Here is an 18,735-nt window from a genome sequence, read left to right on the forward strand (position 1 = left end):
GTGCATCAACCTTCTTTTGGTTTTAAACAATTCCTCCTTGTCCTATCTCAACAGGCCTTGTTAAAAAGCTTGTCCTCATCTTTCTTACAAGTCCCCTTTAGGGACTGGAATGTCACCAGAAGATCTCCCCAGAACAGCATCTTCTCCAGGCTGAAGACTGTGGTATGGGGCTTTAGTCAATATAGGGTGATGTTACATTGAGCTTTTTTTCAGGAAAACCACCAGCCTGATTATTTCTATTTTTCCCTTTCAAGTGCCTGATAATGTTCATATTTGCCTCATATCCACCCAAACTAAGCATTTTCAACCCAGCGCCAAGCCAGAGGCAATTTTCTGGAAAACAGGATTGGTTTAGCAATGGAAAACACCAGAATATAAGGATTTCATGGCCACACCATCACTTTACTGCAGGCAGCTTTCCTGGAGAGGTCTCAGCGTGTAGCTGAGGGCATCTTCATACCTCATGTGAGGATTACAGACCTCAGTGTGGTGCTATGAGTACAGGGAACTCAGGCGCTTTTTTAAATTTTAATCTTTTTTCTGGTCAAGTTCCCCTGCCTTTGGCTTCTGGCAGTTGCAGCTACATTGCTGGACTGCCTTGATACAGCTTCACATGCACATGTTGTCCTATGTGAACAGTTCTTTGCTAGGAGTGATAAGCAGCGTTACCACAGTGCTGCAAGAGGCAACACACTAAAAAGGGAAATTTAATAATAACAATAATAATGATAATAATAATAATAGTAGGACAGAGATGTTGTGGATGTCTCATCTCTGGAGGTGTTCAAGACCAGGTTGGATGGGGCTTGAAGCAACCCGGTCTAGTGGAAGGTGTCCCTTAGCAGGGAAGTTGGAACTGGATGATCTTTAAAGTCTCTTCCAACCCAAACCATTCTATGGTTCTGTGAATTTGAGATAACTCCCAATTCTCTTTGGAACTGTTTGCAAGTGCTGGGTAGTAGGGGCAGGCCTCAGCTATGCATCTGCAGGGACTTTTTATGGATTTTGGATAGCAGAAATGCCACTGAAATACTAAAAACACTCATCTATGAAGAAGGAAAACCTCCAGCTAGATGCCAAAGACAAATAACAATGATTTTTAATGTCACACCAACGAGGGAAACAGTTATTTGTAATTTACTGTTTATTTTCATATACAAAAAGATAAACTTGAAATAGTTCTTTCTAGGTTTTTTTCCTCCTATCTGTTGGGGTGTAGCTGCTTCACACAGGGCAAATACTACATTCATACTGGTTTATTCAGACACCCAGTGCAAAGCTGAAGCAGCAAAACTCCAACTTGGCAGATCTAATTTCAAACTTGAGACTCTTTCTAAAATACCACAGTAAAAAGGAACAAAGATCCACTGCAAATTCATGAACTATGATACAATGTTCTTTCCAAAATGTCTTCATTTCATAACTGCAATACAATGGATGTCTGCATTAGGCCATTTTATACATACATTTTATATATGTATACTTCTGCAGAATATATATATATATAAAATGTACATATATGAAAATCAGCACACTTCAATCCAAAAGGGGTTACAGCAACGAGCTTAACTCTCTATACTTTTTTCTTTAACAGGATACTTTAGTATAACTTTTTGTTAACTCAGTAGTACAAGCTATCTCTGTTCTACATTTTTATAGCTACAAGAGTGAAATATAACCTACAACATTTACATTTCACATATCTTGGTATACAAACAGTACTTAGTGAATTTGAGCCAAGGACCAAAAGATTCTTTAAAAATTATTTCACCATCTGATAGAGCTTCCTGTAATTTACACTCAGTCTATTCTGCAATCTTCTAAATCATTTAATCTCATAGTTTGAGTTTAAATCCATTCCAACTTGAAATCCTGGAGAAACAGGTTACTGCAAACTCTTATGTATACTCTATATATACAAGTTAAGTAACACAGCGTAATAAGACTTAGCTATTTATCCTAAAACTGATATACACATATTCCACTACGCTAGACAAGTCTTAGGATTTTATTTTATTTCTTTAAATAAAGCACAAATTTAGAAGTAGCTGGTAAAACTTACAATAGGATGGTTATAAAATGACAAATGGTTAGGGTGAGATTTCTTCCTGCTGGTGCCAAAACATTTTCTTGTGAGTTTTTGTACTATGCTGTGTTGTTTAACTGTATGCATCTAATGTTACGTGCAGAAAGCTCTTTCCACAAGAATTGACATCAAACTGTACTTAAGTCAACTTTACAGTACAAAATTTGCCAAACTTAAGGACGAATGTGAAAATATTAACAGGTGAAAGATCAGGCTTTCAACTCTACCATGAGGATCATGCAGAATTCATAAGCAGATAGTTTGAACAGATTGACAATGGCATTGTGCAGGCTTATGGCATAGAATTGAGGCCAAAAATGTTACTTAGTTTGCAGTAACCACCTCCTTCAATCCTCACCCACTACGAGATTGATTTTTGCATCATAGTTATTCCATTGGAAGGCCAGCAGCATTGCAAAATTTCTCCTCCTCCTGGGAGATTTTAGTACTTTGATTTACCAGAGATAATAATCATCAACCATCAATAGCCATAGAAACATTAGGCAGTCAAGAAAAAAAAATAGGGAAATATCATGTTCATTTCCTTTAGTAACAGTAAATTAATTGCTGTCCATTCATTACCAGTAATTAAATGAATTACTAGTAATGGTAAATTTATTAGTATTTGGAAAGCTACAGGAAAGCTACTATGCTGTCCAAGTAAAATACAGGCTAATGTTGTATCATCAACTACATGGGTACATTAAAAAAAACCCAGACATTTGGGAGGGGAACACATAAAATAAAATGGCCATTTAAAAAATGGTCCCACTTTTATTTTTCCTCCAAAAATATAGCCTGAACATAATTCTCTTCAGCAAATTACCATTAAGAAGTTGCTGTAGTTGAAGGTCTGATTTTATGAGTCGGTTCTTGGGAGTAGGTATTTGGTAAAGGAAAAGGCCAGACAGGTTCTAGGTCTTGCCAACATATTTTTTGTTATTCACAAAGTTGCCAAGTCCACTTTCCAAAGCTATGGGATTCTCTAATCTCTTCCTCCTCTATCATGGCTGGATTTTTGGTTTCAATTGTTTTTATTTTGGAGTTTATTTTGGTGTTCTAACAGACGTGGCAATGCAGAGATGCCATTGACTACTGAATTAGGATTTTAATTGACTAGGATGGTTACTGGTTAAACTTCAATTCCTCAAAATACTGGAAAATTGAATGAAGTATGGCCTTTCTTGTCACAAAAACAGAAGCTATGGAATTTTCCTAGAACATGTTTGAGTTTTGCAATACCAACCTTATTGGAATGTTATAAACTGAGTTTTTGTTTATTTTAACAACTGGAAAGACTAAGAGGCTTCTGCTTCAACATGGGCCAAAAATGCAGAAGTGGGGTTTTATTCACATCATATGCCCCATTAAAATACTGAAATAAAAGGCTAATAAAGGAAGCACTTTTTTCTGAAAACACTTTTTCTTTGTAGATATCCAGCACAATGCCATTATAGAGCTTCAGAAAAGCCCTTTTGGTTTCAATGTTGGAATACAAAATAAGTTTTGCTTTTTTCCTTCAGTCCTTGGGGATCACTTTCCATTTACATATATATATCATATATGTTATGATACATATATATAAACACCCATATAGAGCAAGGTTCCTGTTTGTGTATGTTACAATATTGTAGTATCAAGGAGAATCCAGATAGCAACACTGTTTAACATGAGGTTTGAGGTAATTGGTTCTTGAAATACCTGGATCACAGACTGCATCCAGAAATGACAGCTGGGCAATGAATGAAAAGTGTTTTTTTCAGACAGAGATAAAAAAAATTAAACTAGTAAAAGAAAAAGAAAGCTTACAGCAGTTGCTTTTACATGGAAAAATAAAGGCACAACAGAATAGCATTACATTTCAGAACAGCTGGATGGACGTAACACAAGTATGATCTCTTTCTGTGGAAGTGTCCTGACAAAAAGCATTGCTGCTTATTCCATAGGCTACTACTTCAGTCAGGGAACTGAGCATCACCCTAAAAAGAGTCATGGAAAAGGAAGCCCCATGTAAATAAGGGACCAGGTGTGCTTAGAAAGTGTTCCAGGAACACACACACACACTCGTGGTCACACAGGGTTGGATGGAAACTCTCCTCCTGGTTTCCACAGGGCTGGGACTTCCCCAGAACACAGCTGAGGGACTCAGTAATTGCAGGAGTCTGCTTGAATTAGCGAGCACTAATTGCAAGAGGCACACTGTCAGTGCAGCTCCAAGGCAGTGCCATGTGTTTGGTTTAAAGCTTTTTTCAGTACCTCTCACCCACTGACACTGTGCTATCATGGCTGGGAGGACTAAAAAGACTGGAGTGAATTTTAAGTCCAATGGAAAATTAGGTTACATCCCCCTGGCTCCCCCCTTTTTTAGAATACCTTGGATTGCTTACACGGATTTGGGAAGCTCTTTCTCTTAGAACTTTAGACATGACAGTGCTCCCTTTTCTTTAGTGCCTCCAACACAGACTATTAAATCTGATTTTGGGAGCGCAGAGCACATAGCTGTGTGTTCTGGTGAAGCCTGATTAGTTGTGTCACTTCAGAGAGAAGGAATTTCTAGGGACTGGTTTTATCAGGATTCCACTGGCAACAGCTCCTTACAGATCATACTGTCAGTGCAGCAGACACAGCTGCTGTGAGCGGATATGGCAGCGAGCGGGATCAGCCCGGCTGTTTGGCCTCGGTAAATTCTCAACACCCTGACTTCACAACTCACTGCAGCACCACAGCATATGCCAAAAGACACTCTGCCCACACATGGCTACTTGCATGAACACGTGAAAAAACTCCTCCTGGGTTAACTGAAGATGGCCATAGAAAAGCAATAAGCATCTTTAGCAGAAGGGATGTGACATGCAAGATAACCTAAACATATACTCAGTGCTGTCCTCAAAAGCACTTCCAAGTACATCCAAACTTGCTCCTCAAACTGTTTTCAGGCTACACTTGTTCTATCCTCTAGACTTTGATGTAGTGCACACTTAATTTAAACATTATATATATAATTTCTTTATTTATTTGCTGTGCATACACAGACCTTTCTCCCTTTTCCCTGCAGAAACATATTAGACATTACAAAAATAATTTGTGGTATAAAAGAATTCTCACACAATGTAGAATTTTTGTTTGTATATGTAACTAAAATATATATATATATTTCCAAAAGTAAAAAAGTCAAAATGTCCTTATTTTCCTATATTATATAGTCTATTTTATTTACAATGTTACCAAACAATATCCTGTATGTAAAAGTGACAAAAGTTTGTGGGACACTTCCTGCTTAGCAACTTCCCAAGTGGAGTGTGGCTTGAAGAGGACTGCAACAACAGCACTGTCACACCTTATCCCCCAGCACCTTCCTCTGCAGTACAAGTTCCTTCCATGCTAAGTGAAACCAGAATTTTTCCCCTGCAAACCAGGGCAAGCTCTGACACTTTGCCTAGAAAGTCGTACAAGAGGAATAAAACATTTCAGTGCTGCAATGTTGAGGGGGATCAGGATTCCTAACAGCCAGGCCTGACCCAGCCAGCCTGGAAATGTCTGCTTCCACTGAAACCACTGACTTCAAGTGGGAACAGCAGGGAGTCAGGAGACCCAAGGAAAACACAGGGGAGTTACTGGGGGGCACTCACAGACCTTCTCTTCAAAACAAAGACCTCTGCACTTCCATAGGTGTAACTGTCTAGCACATAAAGATATCCTGTAGAAGAATTTCAGCAGAATAAAAAGTGAGTTACTTTTGTTTTAAATAGAGATTTCTTAATGATCAGGACCAGCTAAAATCCCTAATTATAATGAATAGGCCTGGTACTACTTAACTGATGGTTAGGCTGGTTTATAGCCATCTCTTATAAAATGCATGTATATTTCAATATAAGCCATATACAATTTCCAGCCTTGCTGTATTTATGAAATTTCATCAGTAAGTCACAGCTCTACTATCTCAAAAAAATACTCCAGTTTTAGTTCCTGTGGTATTTCCAGTTTAAAATGCAAAGTCAAATTTTCTGCACCTAGGAAACCATCCCAGCCAGTGCAATAAATTCATAAAAGGGAGTTCCACCAGAGAGATGGGGAATCCTGGCTCCTAAAGTCAAGGAGAATTTTTACTTAGGATATTCAGTGGTAATATTTACCTAAGAACTTCCATATGAGGGAGGAAGGTGACCAATAAAATTTTGCAGCCAAATTTTTGAAGAGCTACTTCCTCTAAGTCTGAATGGAAAGTGAAATTTCGCACCTGGAAAGTAAAGTAAGAGGTGTTGTCACTGTCTTATTCAAGGGAGTGCTAAAAGGAAAAGAGCTGCAGTTGCTTATGACAGCTACACCTATGGATGTGCTCAATTCCTGACTTGGAAAAAGCCTCTGCAGTACCAAACAGAACCAAAATCATGTTGTCAATGAGAGTTCAAATGGATTAGAGGTGAGGAAGCTACTTGCTTGACAGCTCAACTGCTGAAAGATCAACAAGTTAATCAGAGCTTGTCTTTGTTAATAAAATAAATAAATACCAGTTTAAGAAACAGCTTTATCCAAATTGGTACACATTAAAAGTTCAGGATTTCCTTCTATGCTACAATAGCAAGACACACGTACCTACACACATGTAAAACTTGTTATCCAGCACACACCCAATTTGGAAATTCTTTTTCCAATCAGTTTCTGAATCCTGCTGACAAGATGATCTATAAGGAACCATTGCACCAGGAAGATGTAACACTTTACAATCAACATTCGGTCAAGGTTTGTACAGGGTCGTGCAGTTCCCCGCAGTAAGATAAGCTACATGTGAGAATTTGTGTTCATGCTTTCTCAAAAGAGAAGATTTCAGACACTATTTAATAGGCTATTAAAATAATATGGCACTTTCAATAAATACTTTAAAGCTTTTTAAAGAAATCAGGATAAAAAAGCAACTGCTGTAATGAGCCTGTTTTAGCTATAATACGTAACGCTGAAGGAAAAAATCCAGAAGAGCAAACAGATATTAACAGTTTAAAGACAGTACAGCTTTTTTTCTTTCTGCAGCAATAGGAACTGGCCCCCATTCCCTGGGGAAAGGGAGCAAGCCCACCTCAAAACAAGTATTCACTCATTAACTGCTCTACGCTCCACCCCAACCCTTACATCACTTCACTTCTAAGACATAATCACATTTTCATATAAATCTCAGTGCAGAAATGTATTAAACATGAAAAATACCGATCCTGCAAACATTTACAACCACACTTAACATTAAGTGAGTGCCTAATGTCATGACACCAGAAGAGCTACCTACACCCTCAATGCTAAGCATAGGTTTGTTGCAGCATCAGGCCCAAAGGTGCCAATGGCCACCAGGGACATTGGCTGGGTCTAAATGGGATCGTTCTGTCTGGTTTTGTCAAGGTTTTCTCAACAGAAGCACATCAAGAAACAGAAACTTTCAAACCTACACACGGAAACACAGTTACATGTGTGTACATACTAATATGCAATATACATTCAGTAACTTGAAAGAATAGGTTAAGACTTTATTCAGATAGACAAATTAAGGCAATTCTCTTAATGTCTCTTCAAGATAAAGGACCATGTCCTCATTTGTGACCTTTAGGTTTTAAAGCTATACTTTTCAAGAAATATATTTCAATTTTTTTTTTAATATTTTCTCCAATTAGCAGTTTCTTTTGCTTAATAAATTATATCTGTGCAAGGGTGCACACTGATAATTTGGCAGTGGAGAGAAGTCCAATTCATTTATATATAATACAGACTTTTTACATTTCCATTGCAGGGTGATTAGTTTAGGACTGCATTTTGGCTTAACACAAAGAAAAATTTAGATCTGGCCATCCAATGGACATAACTTTGTCAGTCTAGCAAGACACAAAATTCATGTTATATTCAAAGTAAAAAAAAAGAAAAAAAATTAAAAAAGAAAAGAAAAAGAAAAGAAAAAGGAAAAAAAAAAAAAAGATGTACTGTCCTTTCACTAAAACAGACCAAAAAAGAAAACAACATAGAATGGAAACAGCCTTCACAAATAAGAGTGAATAATGCCCAGGTACCTTATATAGGCAGTTATTCCACAACTGTATACAGTTATTTACAATGGTGCTTTATTAAACAAAACAACAAAAAAATGGTAGCACTTCCTAAAAGATTTTGGAACTTTTTTTCTTTTTTTAATTTTTTTAAAACTCCCTTGTCATAAAAGCCAACTTACATTAAAATATACTTACTACAAGACAACACAACTAACAAAATATATAATAAAACTCATACAAGTAGAAAATTCTGAGGTATTTCTGGTTTGAGGTGGTCTGTGGTCATGAAGTTTTTAATTTTTTTTCAGTTTAAACCTCGGAAGCCACGTAACGTGTGTGTGTATGTTTTGTGTTTGGTTTTTTTTTTGTTTTTTCTTTTTTTAAACATTGCATGTTTTGCAAATTAAAAAAATATTTCAATGTTGAATCAGCAGCATTAGGAACATTCACTGACTAGAGCGAGCTTATGGCATAATAAGAGTAACGGTATTTTTGAATATGCACCACTTTAAGACAAAAGAGTTTTATCACAGAGTAAGGAGAAAGCAGCGTCAAAGAAACCAGTGGGAGAGGTGCTGTGGGAATCACTGCTGCTGAGCTGCCTCAGCTCCCTGCAGCCAGGCAGCTCTCCAGGCTTCTCAGATGCTACAGAAGCCAGCTGCCACCATTCACTCCCCCAGTCCCAAATTAATAAAGAAAAAAAAATTATATAACCAGCTTTCACCCTTTTCCTCTTTCCACCATCTGCGCCATTAGCTTGGGCTGAAAGATAATCAACCCAAGGCCAAATTGTCTCAGCTGACTCACACTTAAAATGAGATGCAAAAATTTTCTCATCTTCCAGTATTTTACCAAAGTGCTTCTGAAATCACACTTCCCCACCTGTCCTGATGACATTGAAAGCATCCTTCCTACTACTACCTGCAACTGAAAAATAAAAGTTATAGTCCTGTTTTGTTCTTTTACCACCCAACCCCAGACTCTGGAGGAAGAAACAAGTGCCTGTCTTCCAACCACTGCCTCTTTAACTCCGCTTTCTCCATACGCTGCAGCCGTAAATACTCTGCCCAGAAATGTCCTTCCCCTCCTCTAATGGTTACCTGAGAAGTAGCTCCATAGCAAATGATGTTTCCCCAAATGCTGCCAAGTCCAACGTCACTCTCCCCACCCCTATTCTACGCTCCCCCCTTCAATTATACCATCAAGAATTAACATTCTCTGCCCAGTTACTTTTTTTTTCCCATGTTACAATGACACCCGTTAGATCCGTAAAAGACACATCTGCTGTTTTTTTCTGAAGCTCACTTCCAAAAAAAAAAATTTTAAAAAAATAAAAAAGGAACTGAACCCAAAACCAACATGGGGAAAAAATGCTTTTGAGGAAGGTGTATTCTTTACATAACAGTCTTAAGTTTCCTCCACAGTTTGCAGCATTGCGTTTTCGAAGGTGGTAGGTGGTTTTCCTTTACGTCACAGATGCTCCGCTCAGAAGACAAACTGATAAAGAGAAACCCAGAAAACTGAACAAAATAAAAACAACTGAAGTGAGTTTGTTGAGGTTCTGAGGTACCTGCACCTTTTCTGCATTCATTAGTCGGCACCTGAATGCTTGCTGAAATGTCCATTTTTTTTAATACAGTAGAGCAATGTGCTGGTAAAATTGATCCAATCCAAAAAAATAATAATAATAATAATAACAATAATAATAAAAAGTCAAGATAAAATAGCAGCTGCATTCATGGGTTTGTTGAATTTTTGTGATTTTGTTTTTTTTGTACTTTTTTTTTTTTTCTTTAAACTCTTTTCCTTGTCGTTTTTTTGTTTGTTTGTTTTTAAATCCGCTGAGTCTGGAAAGACAAAAGTGAACCAGGACCCAGCACTCAGATACTAGACTCTTTGGGTGGCAAGTCCACGTTGGTGACAGACGTCACGATGGAGACGAGGCAGTCCGAGGTAGTGCCATTGACGGATTTGCGGATCTGCGCGATGCGCTCCTCGACGCAGCCGGCCGAGAGCCGCGCCTCCGCGTCGTGGTCCCAGCACTCTTCGATGGTCACGCAGAGCTGCGCCAGGCCCTGCGGACACAACGTCCAGAAAACACCTTCAGTCACCTGCATATCGTGAGCATCAGGCAGAATTCATGAGCAAGGTCATCTGCCCTATCGTGAGCATCAGGCAGAATTCATGAGCAATGTCACCTGCCCTATATCATGAGGGTCATAAGCAATGTCACCTGCCCTATCATGAGGATCCTGTGGAATTCATGAGCAATGTCACCTGCCCTATCATGAGGGTCATAAGCAATGTCACCTGTCCTATCATGAGGATCCTGTGGAATTCATGAGCAATGTCACCTGCCCTACCGTGACGATCATGCAGAATTCATAACTAATGTCACCTGCCCTATCATGAGGATCATAAGCAATGTCACCTGCCCTATCATGAGGATCCTGTGGAATTCATGAGCAATGTCACCTGCCCTACCGTGACGATCATGCAGAATTCATAACTAATGTCACCTGCCCTATCATGAGGATCATAAGCAATGTCACCTGCCCTATCATGAGGATCCTGCAGAATTCATGAGCAATGTCATCTGCCCTATTGTGACAATCATGCAGAATTCATAAGCAATGTCACCTGCCCTATCATGAGCATCACACAGAATACATGAGCAATGTCACCTGCCCTATCGTGACGATCACACAGAATTCATGAGCAATGTCACCTACCCTATCATGACGATCATGCAGAATTCATGAGCAATGTCACCTGCCCTACCATGAGCATCATGCAGAATTCATAAGCAGATAATTGGAACAGATTGACAGTGGCAATGTTACATGCAGAAAGCTCTTTCCGCAAGAATTGACATCAAACTGTACTTAAGTCAACTTTACAGTACAGAATTTGTCAAAGTTAAGGACGAATGTGAAAATACTAACAGGTGAAAGATCAGGCTTTCAACTCTACCATGAGGATCAGGCAGGATTCATAAGCAGATAGTTTGAACAGATTGACAATGGCATTGTGCAGGCTTATGGCATAGAATTGAGGCCAAAAATGTTACTTATATATAATTATATAGCTCCTAGCTAGCTCCAGCATTTTCCTACCCTGATAGGCAGAAAGACAAAACACATTCCCAAGGCTCCTGTCCTACCTTGTGTTTTCTTGAGAACCAAGGACAAGCTACCCTCCCAGGACACTTTTTCATAAACAGCTGTTACCAATGGGGGGGTCCAGAAAAGGTTGAACCAAGAGGAGGAATTACCTCATCACCTGTGTTTCTAATTGGAGATTCTTGTTAATTATGCTAATCAGCTAAACTTATAAAGATATATTTGCCCTGTGTGGGGGTGGACATTTTTCCACATCTGCCCCTGGAGGCCTCCAATGAAAGATCAGTTTTTATATTATCTCCTGTGCTAATATTGTCTCAAAAGTGTGTTGTTTTATTTCTATATCTTTAAGGCATCATGGGCACCACCTTGTCAGTGGCTGGAGAAATCCACTTAACACAGTCAATGCTCTAAAAAACCCCTACAAGTATTTTTTCCACAGTATGACAATTACCATGAGATAAGCTTCAAAAATTACTTTAAATATGTGTTTTCATGGTTCTTTTTAAACATCTGCTTTCTAGGGCTTGGTCGCATTCTGGCCCAAAAGTGCTTTTTTTAATATCAAAATAAATCCCAAGATTCAGCAGTTGAAGCTTTAAAAGACAACAAATATTAAGATTCCCATGATGAAACTGTGGGAGCTGGCAGTACTGTATCAGTTACTGTGAAACCATTTGCTTTGTTTGCAATCACTTCTCTCAATATCCCCAAAAATCTGAATTCAACAGTGCTTGAAGAACACAGCTTTTATTTGAACCCTCATTTGAAGTGGAACACTTTATTTTAACAATCCACAGCTCTCCTTAACTTCTGGGAAATGAGTTAGTACACCTGACTCTAGCAAAATCTGTAGCAGTTTAAGCAAAATAGAGGCATTTGACTTCTTACCGAAGCCCAGTGAGATGTCATCATCTCTTATCTTCCCGATCTAAGGAAAATCAGCTCTTTTATTAAAAACGTGAGCCTGAAATGAACTACCTCTGGGAAACCCACACTGCATTTTGCTTCATTGTCTGCTTGCTTTCACATCTAATTAATTTTTCCTCCATAAACTGCTCCAAGTCTTGCATTGGTATCTACCTTGTGAGGAGTCTGTCTCCAATGGTATGGATGGTTTTCTTTTTCCTAATGAAAGGACTTTATTTTCCATTCTTTCACCATACTAAAGGAGCCCTACTAAAGCACCACACGCTCCACATTCAGCACTAGCTGATTATGCAGCTTGTTTAGTCTCTAAAAACAAGAGATAAAAAGAAAAGGCAGCACAAAGATGTTGAGCAACCCCCTCATTCCCCAGAGCTGACTCTGGCTAACACTGGGAATGCATAACCAATCCCTCATTCCCATCACACAGGAAAATATTTTCCACTGTTAAACCAGGAGGGACGTACGGGATGTTTTAGCCAGTGATCCTTGAACACAGGGCGCATCTTCTTGTGAACCACCACTTCTTGCAGGTCCTCCAGGGACGGGTGCTGACCTATTTCTTCTTCAAAAGGCAGCATGTATTCATCCACTGGACCTGCAGTGCACACAGAGAATCAGGTTAGGGCAGGAATGGCCTCTGCAGAGCCACAGTGTCCCCATGCATGAGTGAGCTGCAGCTCTGGACCAACCTCAACCTACAGCAACAAAGGCTGACGTTCACATGTCACTGCAGACAAATGTGATTTACATTCCTCCTGCACAACGGTTTCTGCTGTCCCTGCTGCTTGTCTGGCCGTGCATTTTCCACCTCGCTGAGTTACAAATCCAAACCCTCAGCCAGGCCTCCAGATCTCACCCTTTCCTTGAGGAAGTTTGCCAGGTAATCCATGATTTATTTAATATAAAGAGCAGATCAGCTCATCCTCCCCACACTTTAACACAACAATTCAACACACAATAACCTAGAGAAGGATTTCAGCATGAGCATAATTTCATTTTAGCACTGACTAACAAGGTCAAGTATATACAACATATAATTTCTTGCTTTGTGATCTGGTTTGATCGTAGGTTTGAGTCAGCTCTGACACAATGGACGCAGTTGTCCCAAGTACTGGCTCCTAAGTGTAAAATGATTTCTGAGTGCTTTACTTATACCAGTTATGGCTGTGAACTGCCCAGGGCCATGGGAATGAGACAACTGTTATGAGTATCAGTGCAGATGCTGGATGATAGCAGCAACTTGTGCTTATTGAAACAGCATTTGGCTTTTGGCAATGTGTAGATGCTCTCTCACAAAGAGCAGCCCAGCTTAACTGATGGGCTTCTCAGGGTGCTCCATGGCGCCACTTATGGTTTCTCAGTAGCAAAAAATGACCTCTTTTCAGAGCAGAGATACCTCAAAAGGCTCTTTCCAGATTAAAATAAAAGAGCTGACCACTTCATCTGCTCATGAATTCTGACACCAACAGCACAATGTTTACTCTAAAGAATGAAATCACTAAAGTGGCTTATCATGATTCTTGTTCACTCAGTGGCTGTCACTAAACCAAACTGAAAGACTTGATCCAATCAGGGTCACTTATGACTTTCCTTTTCCTCCAAGAGGAACCCAGGCTGTGGAGAGCTGCACTGGTGATCTGCAAGTTAAATGTGCTGTTTACACAGCATCACTTCTGAGCTGCAGTGCAGATGAGGCTCAGTGTAACTCCCCATCACCCCAAAGGAAGCCTTCCCTCTGACTCAGTGGTGCTGTGTGTGGCACCTGGGGTATCTCAGCTGCCTGGACTGGCAGGAGATCACAAACATGACAGGAAAAATGGAAGTGGATATTTGGGGCACCTCAACAGAGAAGGGCAATTCCTATATGAATGATTTGTGTACCATTGTTTTACCTACTGTGCTCCCAGCTCCCTGCATTTTACCTCTTAAGACTGTACATTTCTGAAGATGAGACCTTCTGTTACCACACACTTATGGGAGACATTTTAATTATAATCACACTCCTCAGTCCCACTGTAATGCTAACAAAAACATTTCAAGTCTAGGCAAGATGCTGTTGTTTTATGAACTTGATTTTCAGTTCAGAGCACCCATATTTATACAAGAAGAAAAAAAGCTGGAGGAAGCAGCCTTGGAGCTACTACAATGATGTGACTGCTTCCCTGTCCTGGACATGGCAAGGGTCACTAAAGGACAGATGTGCTGGTTGGACAGAAAAGATGCCCCACTTCACAGCATCATTTTAATATTTAAAAAAAAGGAGAAAAAAACCACCATGAAGTTCAAACTTTTAGATCCTTCAGGAGAAAGTGAGATCATCCAAAGCTGTGAATGAAACAACAAACCTAGCCCACTGCTGAGAGAGGGCTTATCAGCAAAAGATCAATAACTAATGACTTATAATAGCAGGGAAATGGGCTTGCTGACCCAGAAAGATCCTTCCAGCCCTGTGTTTCTGCTATTTCACTAAGGTGCTTTCCATTCAGGCTACCCCATTGCCCTGCATAAGCCAGGTGACAGCCAAGCTAGCTGTGTGGCTCTTCTCAGGGGCCCAAGGCATGCCCTGGTCACAGGCAGAAATGTAGAGTGCCACTGAGAGCAGCACAGGGCAGGCTCAGGAGTAAAGGACACCCACCCTAGGGATCTGAATTCTCAGCAATTTGCAAGGTAACCAACCTAGTAAAAAGTACTTTGAGGTTGGAGCACTTACAAAGGTTATAATATACAGAGAGTAACACCTTATGTTAAAAACAAAGGAAAAACAGGTTAGCTGCTTTTAATAAAAATATGCAATTGATTTTTTTTTTTTTTTAAACAGAGATAGGTCCATTCTCTGGCCAACTAAACCACATTGAAACAGAACCCTCCCTAGGGAATAAGTCTTTATTCTTACCATCAACTGCTCTACATCTGGAGACTAGCTCCCACAACACCAGTCCCATTGCATACATGTCTATCCTCAGGAAGGCGTCTCGTTGGAAGTTGATTGCTCCCTCCAACACTTCGGGAGCCATGTACCTCCTTGTTCCCACCTACAGAGAAAAAACACAGCTCAAGCCACATTGCATTTGGGCCCCTCAGCCTCTGCTGGGTGGAGGTGAGTGACAGCTGGTTTCATTAGCCTGGAGGCCACTGCTGCTAAAGGAGCACCTTGCTCGAAAAACAAGCAAAGGGGAGCTGTTTCTTCTGACACTGATTCTCATTAAGATCACTCCAGTCCAGATAAGCAACATAAAGGAGGGAGCCAAAGTGCAAGGCTACATGTGTGATACTCATTCAGTGCACACTGCAGGTCTGCATCCTGCTGCATGTTGCTCTGGCAGAACACCCTGCATGAAATTATGTCTTTGGAGACACACAGAACACCCTGAGGTCAAGTCTGGCTTGAAAAGTTCAGTCCTCTTTCATCCAAAATAAAAACTCTCAACAAAAAACTCCAAATCCAAACAAACAACCCCTCAAATAAACAAAAACAGAATCAAAAAAAAACAGAAAAGGGAAAAAATTATATATCCTGAAATGGTAGGAAAAGGTGTTGTTTTGACAGCCCTAGATAAAATAATTCTTCTGCATCCACAGAATAGGAAAACATGAACCCTGGCTTGCAATGGTTTGGAAAAGATCTGTTCTTGTTTTGAGGGAATAGTCTTATAGTGCCTCCATTGTTATGGTTAGTATAGTTTATAATGTAGGACAGTAGACAGGATAACAAAAAAAAGCAGCTTTCTTGAGAACTGAAACACTTTTAATAATTTTCTTTAAGGAAATTCTTATCTCTTCTTGCTGAGCCAGTGGGAACTGCGTGGAGCCATGGAATGATGTGCAAAATACTGGAAAAATCAAAAAAAGGTGACAAAAATGAGGAAAACTGAGTAGGGCTAACCCAGAAGAATGTTCATTCCTTCTGAGATAAAGGTTAAAAAAAAAAGGAGACTACACTGGAGATGGGAATTCAGAAAGCACTGGAGGCACAAAGAGGGGATGATGGACTTGCTGTCCTGGCATTAGAGCAGAATGAGGGGCTGCTTGCTGCAACAAAAAGGCAGAAAATTATGAACACATAAAATTGTAGTATATTGTTTACACAGTTCACAGCCAGCTGTGCCAAAGGTCACCCAAGCAGCCAGGCTGGCTGAATTCTTAAAATTAAATCAATAATTTTAGGATTATTAATACTAGATTTGTGGTATCAGTATTAGTATTTAGGAGCTTTAATATTTGTGTTATGGCCTAGAGAAGTGGGATGTGCAGCTGACTCCAAAACTAAACACTTCTAACATTCAGCTGGGCTGTCTTGCCTTGCTTTGGTCAAGAAAGGTTGGAGCAGATAATCCTTGAGTCCCTCCCAACATGGTATTCTGTGATTCTGTGGATATTTATACCAAAACAATAAAGAGACAATGAGCCTCTTCTGTCTGAAGGAGGAAGCCACCTGACCCCAGAGCTGGAGGGACCTCACCTGCACAGCAATCAGAAAGTTTGAGCACCCTCCCCACTCACCCAGGTTACAGCAGCTCCCAGAATTTGTGTCATGGAAAAAATACATATCTCAAAGAGAATTAAATGCATCTACACAAACTAGCCCCCACTCCAGAGAAGCAATGGCAAGGCCAACTTTTTTAATAGTTAAAGGTAATGATTACCTGTCCATGAGTGTCCCCTGGAGGCTTTCCAGGTTCAAACCGTACAGCCAGTCCAAAATCAGCTAGCACAGCTGTCAGGTCATTCTTCAGCAAGACATTTTTACTCTTGAAGTCCCTATGGACAAGGCAAGAAGCAAGGGAAGGTTTATCATGGCATGTGTGTAAATCACACTGCAGCACACACATTGTCTATAGGCTCAGCAGCTCACAGTAAATCAGCTCCTTTCTTCCTTTCTCCCTCAGAGTCCCAGCATGGCCAGTGCTGCAAACTTGGCTGCTTCTCACTGCCCTTGTCCCCAAAACACAACCAAGCAGCCCTGAGCTGACCAGCACAGTCAGCCAAACTGTACCATGAATTAATCTCAAAATAAAATCTGGTCTGAAGGGGCTCTTTTAATTAGAGCAAGCTGTATATAAGGCATCATTTATTGCTCCAAGCACCAGCTCTGGACGCTCCTCATTCCCAAGAACAAAACCGAGACAGATTAAGGGAGTCCATTACTCTTTATCCTGGTAAGGATGTTTGCTCCTATCTACAAAATCACATCTTTCTGGAAATCAGCAGATGCTGGTGAGACTTTCCCCACCCTCACTACATGCTTCAACAGACTTTTGCCACAGTCATCCATCAGCCTTCTGCTGTAATTGCTGGATTGATCTTCCCTGGAGAATTCAGAGGGTTGGGAAGCAAGCAGGGAAGGGGGTGAGGCCACACAGACACGCTGTCAGGGTCAGAGCAGGCAGCTGACAGGCAGGTGTAAGAATTTGCAGTAGAGATGGTGGCTCTGTGCTTGAAGGGGACATTTGTGTCAGTGCTGTGCTGCAGCAGGATCATTTCAGGGCAGCTCAGGTAAATCTGCAGGGGCTGGGAAGGATTGGGGGTGAAGGAAGATCACACTGAGATGCCAAACCAGTCGAGCCCTGTTCCCTGGGCTTCCTGCATTTTCATCTGAAAAGGAATGTTTGGCAATCTAATTAAATTACAGACCTTAGACAGCAGATGGCAATTGTCCTGTATGCTCAGCATTATAACTTCCCTATCATCAATTCACTCGGTGACCCTGCTGATTGCAGGACATTGCAGGCCTGCACAAAATAATTAATGAGGGCAGATACAATTGTTCTGCACTAGAGAGACCTGTCAAAATTCTTTGTGAAGAGAGAAACTGCTGGACCATAGAGAAGGGGCTGCTCCCTGCAGCCGCACATGCCAGAGCATCAGCTCAAAGCTCTGCAAGCAAAAATCACCCAGCCCCTGATTCTGAGCTTAAAATATCAGAAGAGAGGATTTATCCTCTCTAAGCTGAACACAGTGTGATGGGCATTTCTGGCTTGAGGATTAAGATGGGGGAAGTGGGTGTGGAGTTGGAGGGCACTGTGCAGCCAGTGAACCCCAGCAGAAACCAGCTTCCATCAGCTCTAGGGACTGAGTACAGCTTTGCAGAGCCTCCCCAACATTGGAACCCCTCCATTACACAGAAAAACTGCATTTCACTCTATCTGGCATCCCAGGGACTGCCTGCTTCCATGCCATGGCAGTTTCCCCACAGGCTTAGGAAACAGCCATCATCTAATGACATGGATAAACGCCTTTGCTCGTTCAGCTTTAGGGGATTATGCCCTCAGGATGGTACAGATTGTGCACGAGATTTTTGCAAAGCAGTGGCTCAATGAGGACCACACAGAAATCATCAGACAATCTGCCTGAACCATGTGGTTCCAAGGTGAAACAAGATGTAAACCAGCATTACTGTATGAGCATGTGGTGCTGCTCCTCAACTGCAGTGCCCTTCAGGCATGCAACAGTTAACTCCTACATCTTGATACACCATGCAGGGATTTCCCTTTGCAATTCCATTTTTTCCCCCCATTTCCATACATTTCCCCATTTTTCCACGCTTTCCTTCCTTCCTTTCACAAACCACCTTGAA

The 18,735-nt window shown here is 40.6% G+C and overlaps 1 protein-coding gene across 3 annotated transcripts in view; it reads right to left on the reverse strand.

Annotated features, from left to right (window-relative positions):
• Positions 1-1,126: 1,126 nt before the first annotated feature.
• ACVR2B (activin A receptor type 2B) overlaps positions 1,127-18,735 on the reverse strand; it is a 112,935-nt gene continuing 95,326 nt past the window's right edge. For all 3 annotated transcript variants that reach the window (XM_074547826.1, XM_074547886.1, XM_074547943.1), the window contains 4 exons: positions 16,805-16,919; positions 15,055-15,193; positions 12,626-12,756; positions 1,127-10,184 (listed from right to left, as the gene is read on the reverse strand). In XM_074547826.1, the coding sequence (XP_074403927.1) occupies positions 9,990-10,184; positions 12,626-12,756; positions 15,055-15,193; positions 16,805-16,919 (580 nt within the window). In that variant the 3' untranslated portion in view covers positions 1,127-9,989. The remainder of the gene's footprint in view (positions 10,185-12,625; positions 12,757-15,054; positions 15,194-16,804; positions 16,920-18,735) is intronic.

The sequence above is a fragment of the Zonotrichia albicollis genome, chromosome 1 (genome assembly GCF_047830755.1).
Source record: "Zonotrichia albicollis isolate bZonAlb1 chromosome 1, bZonAlb1.hap1, whole genome shotgun sequence".
NCBI classification, from domain to species: Eukaryota; Metazoa; Chordata; class Aves; order Passeriformes; family Passerellidae; genus Zonotrichia; species Zonotrichia albicollis.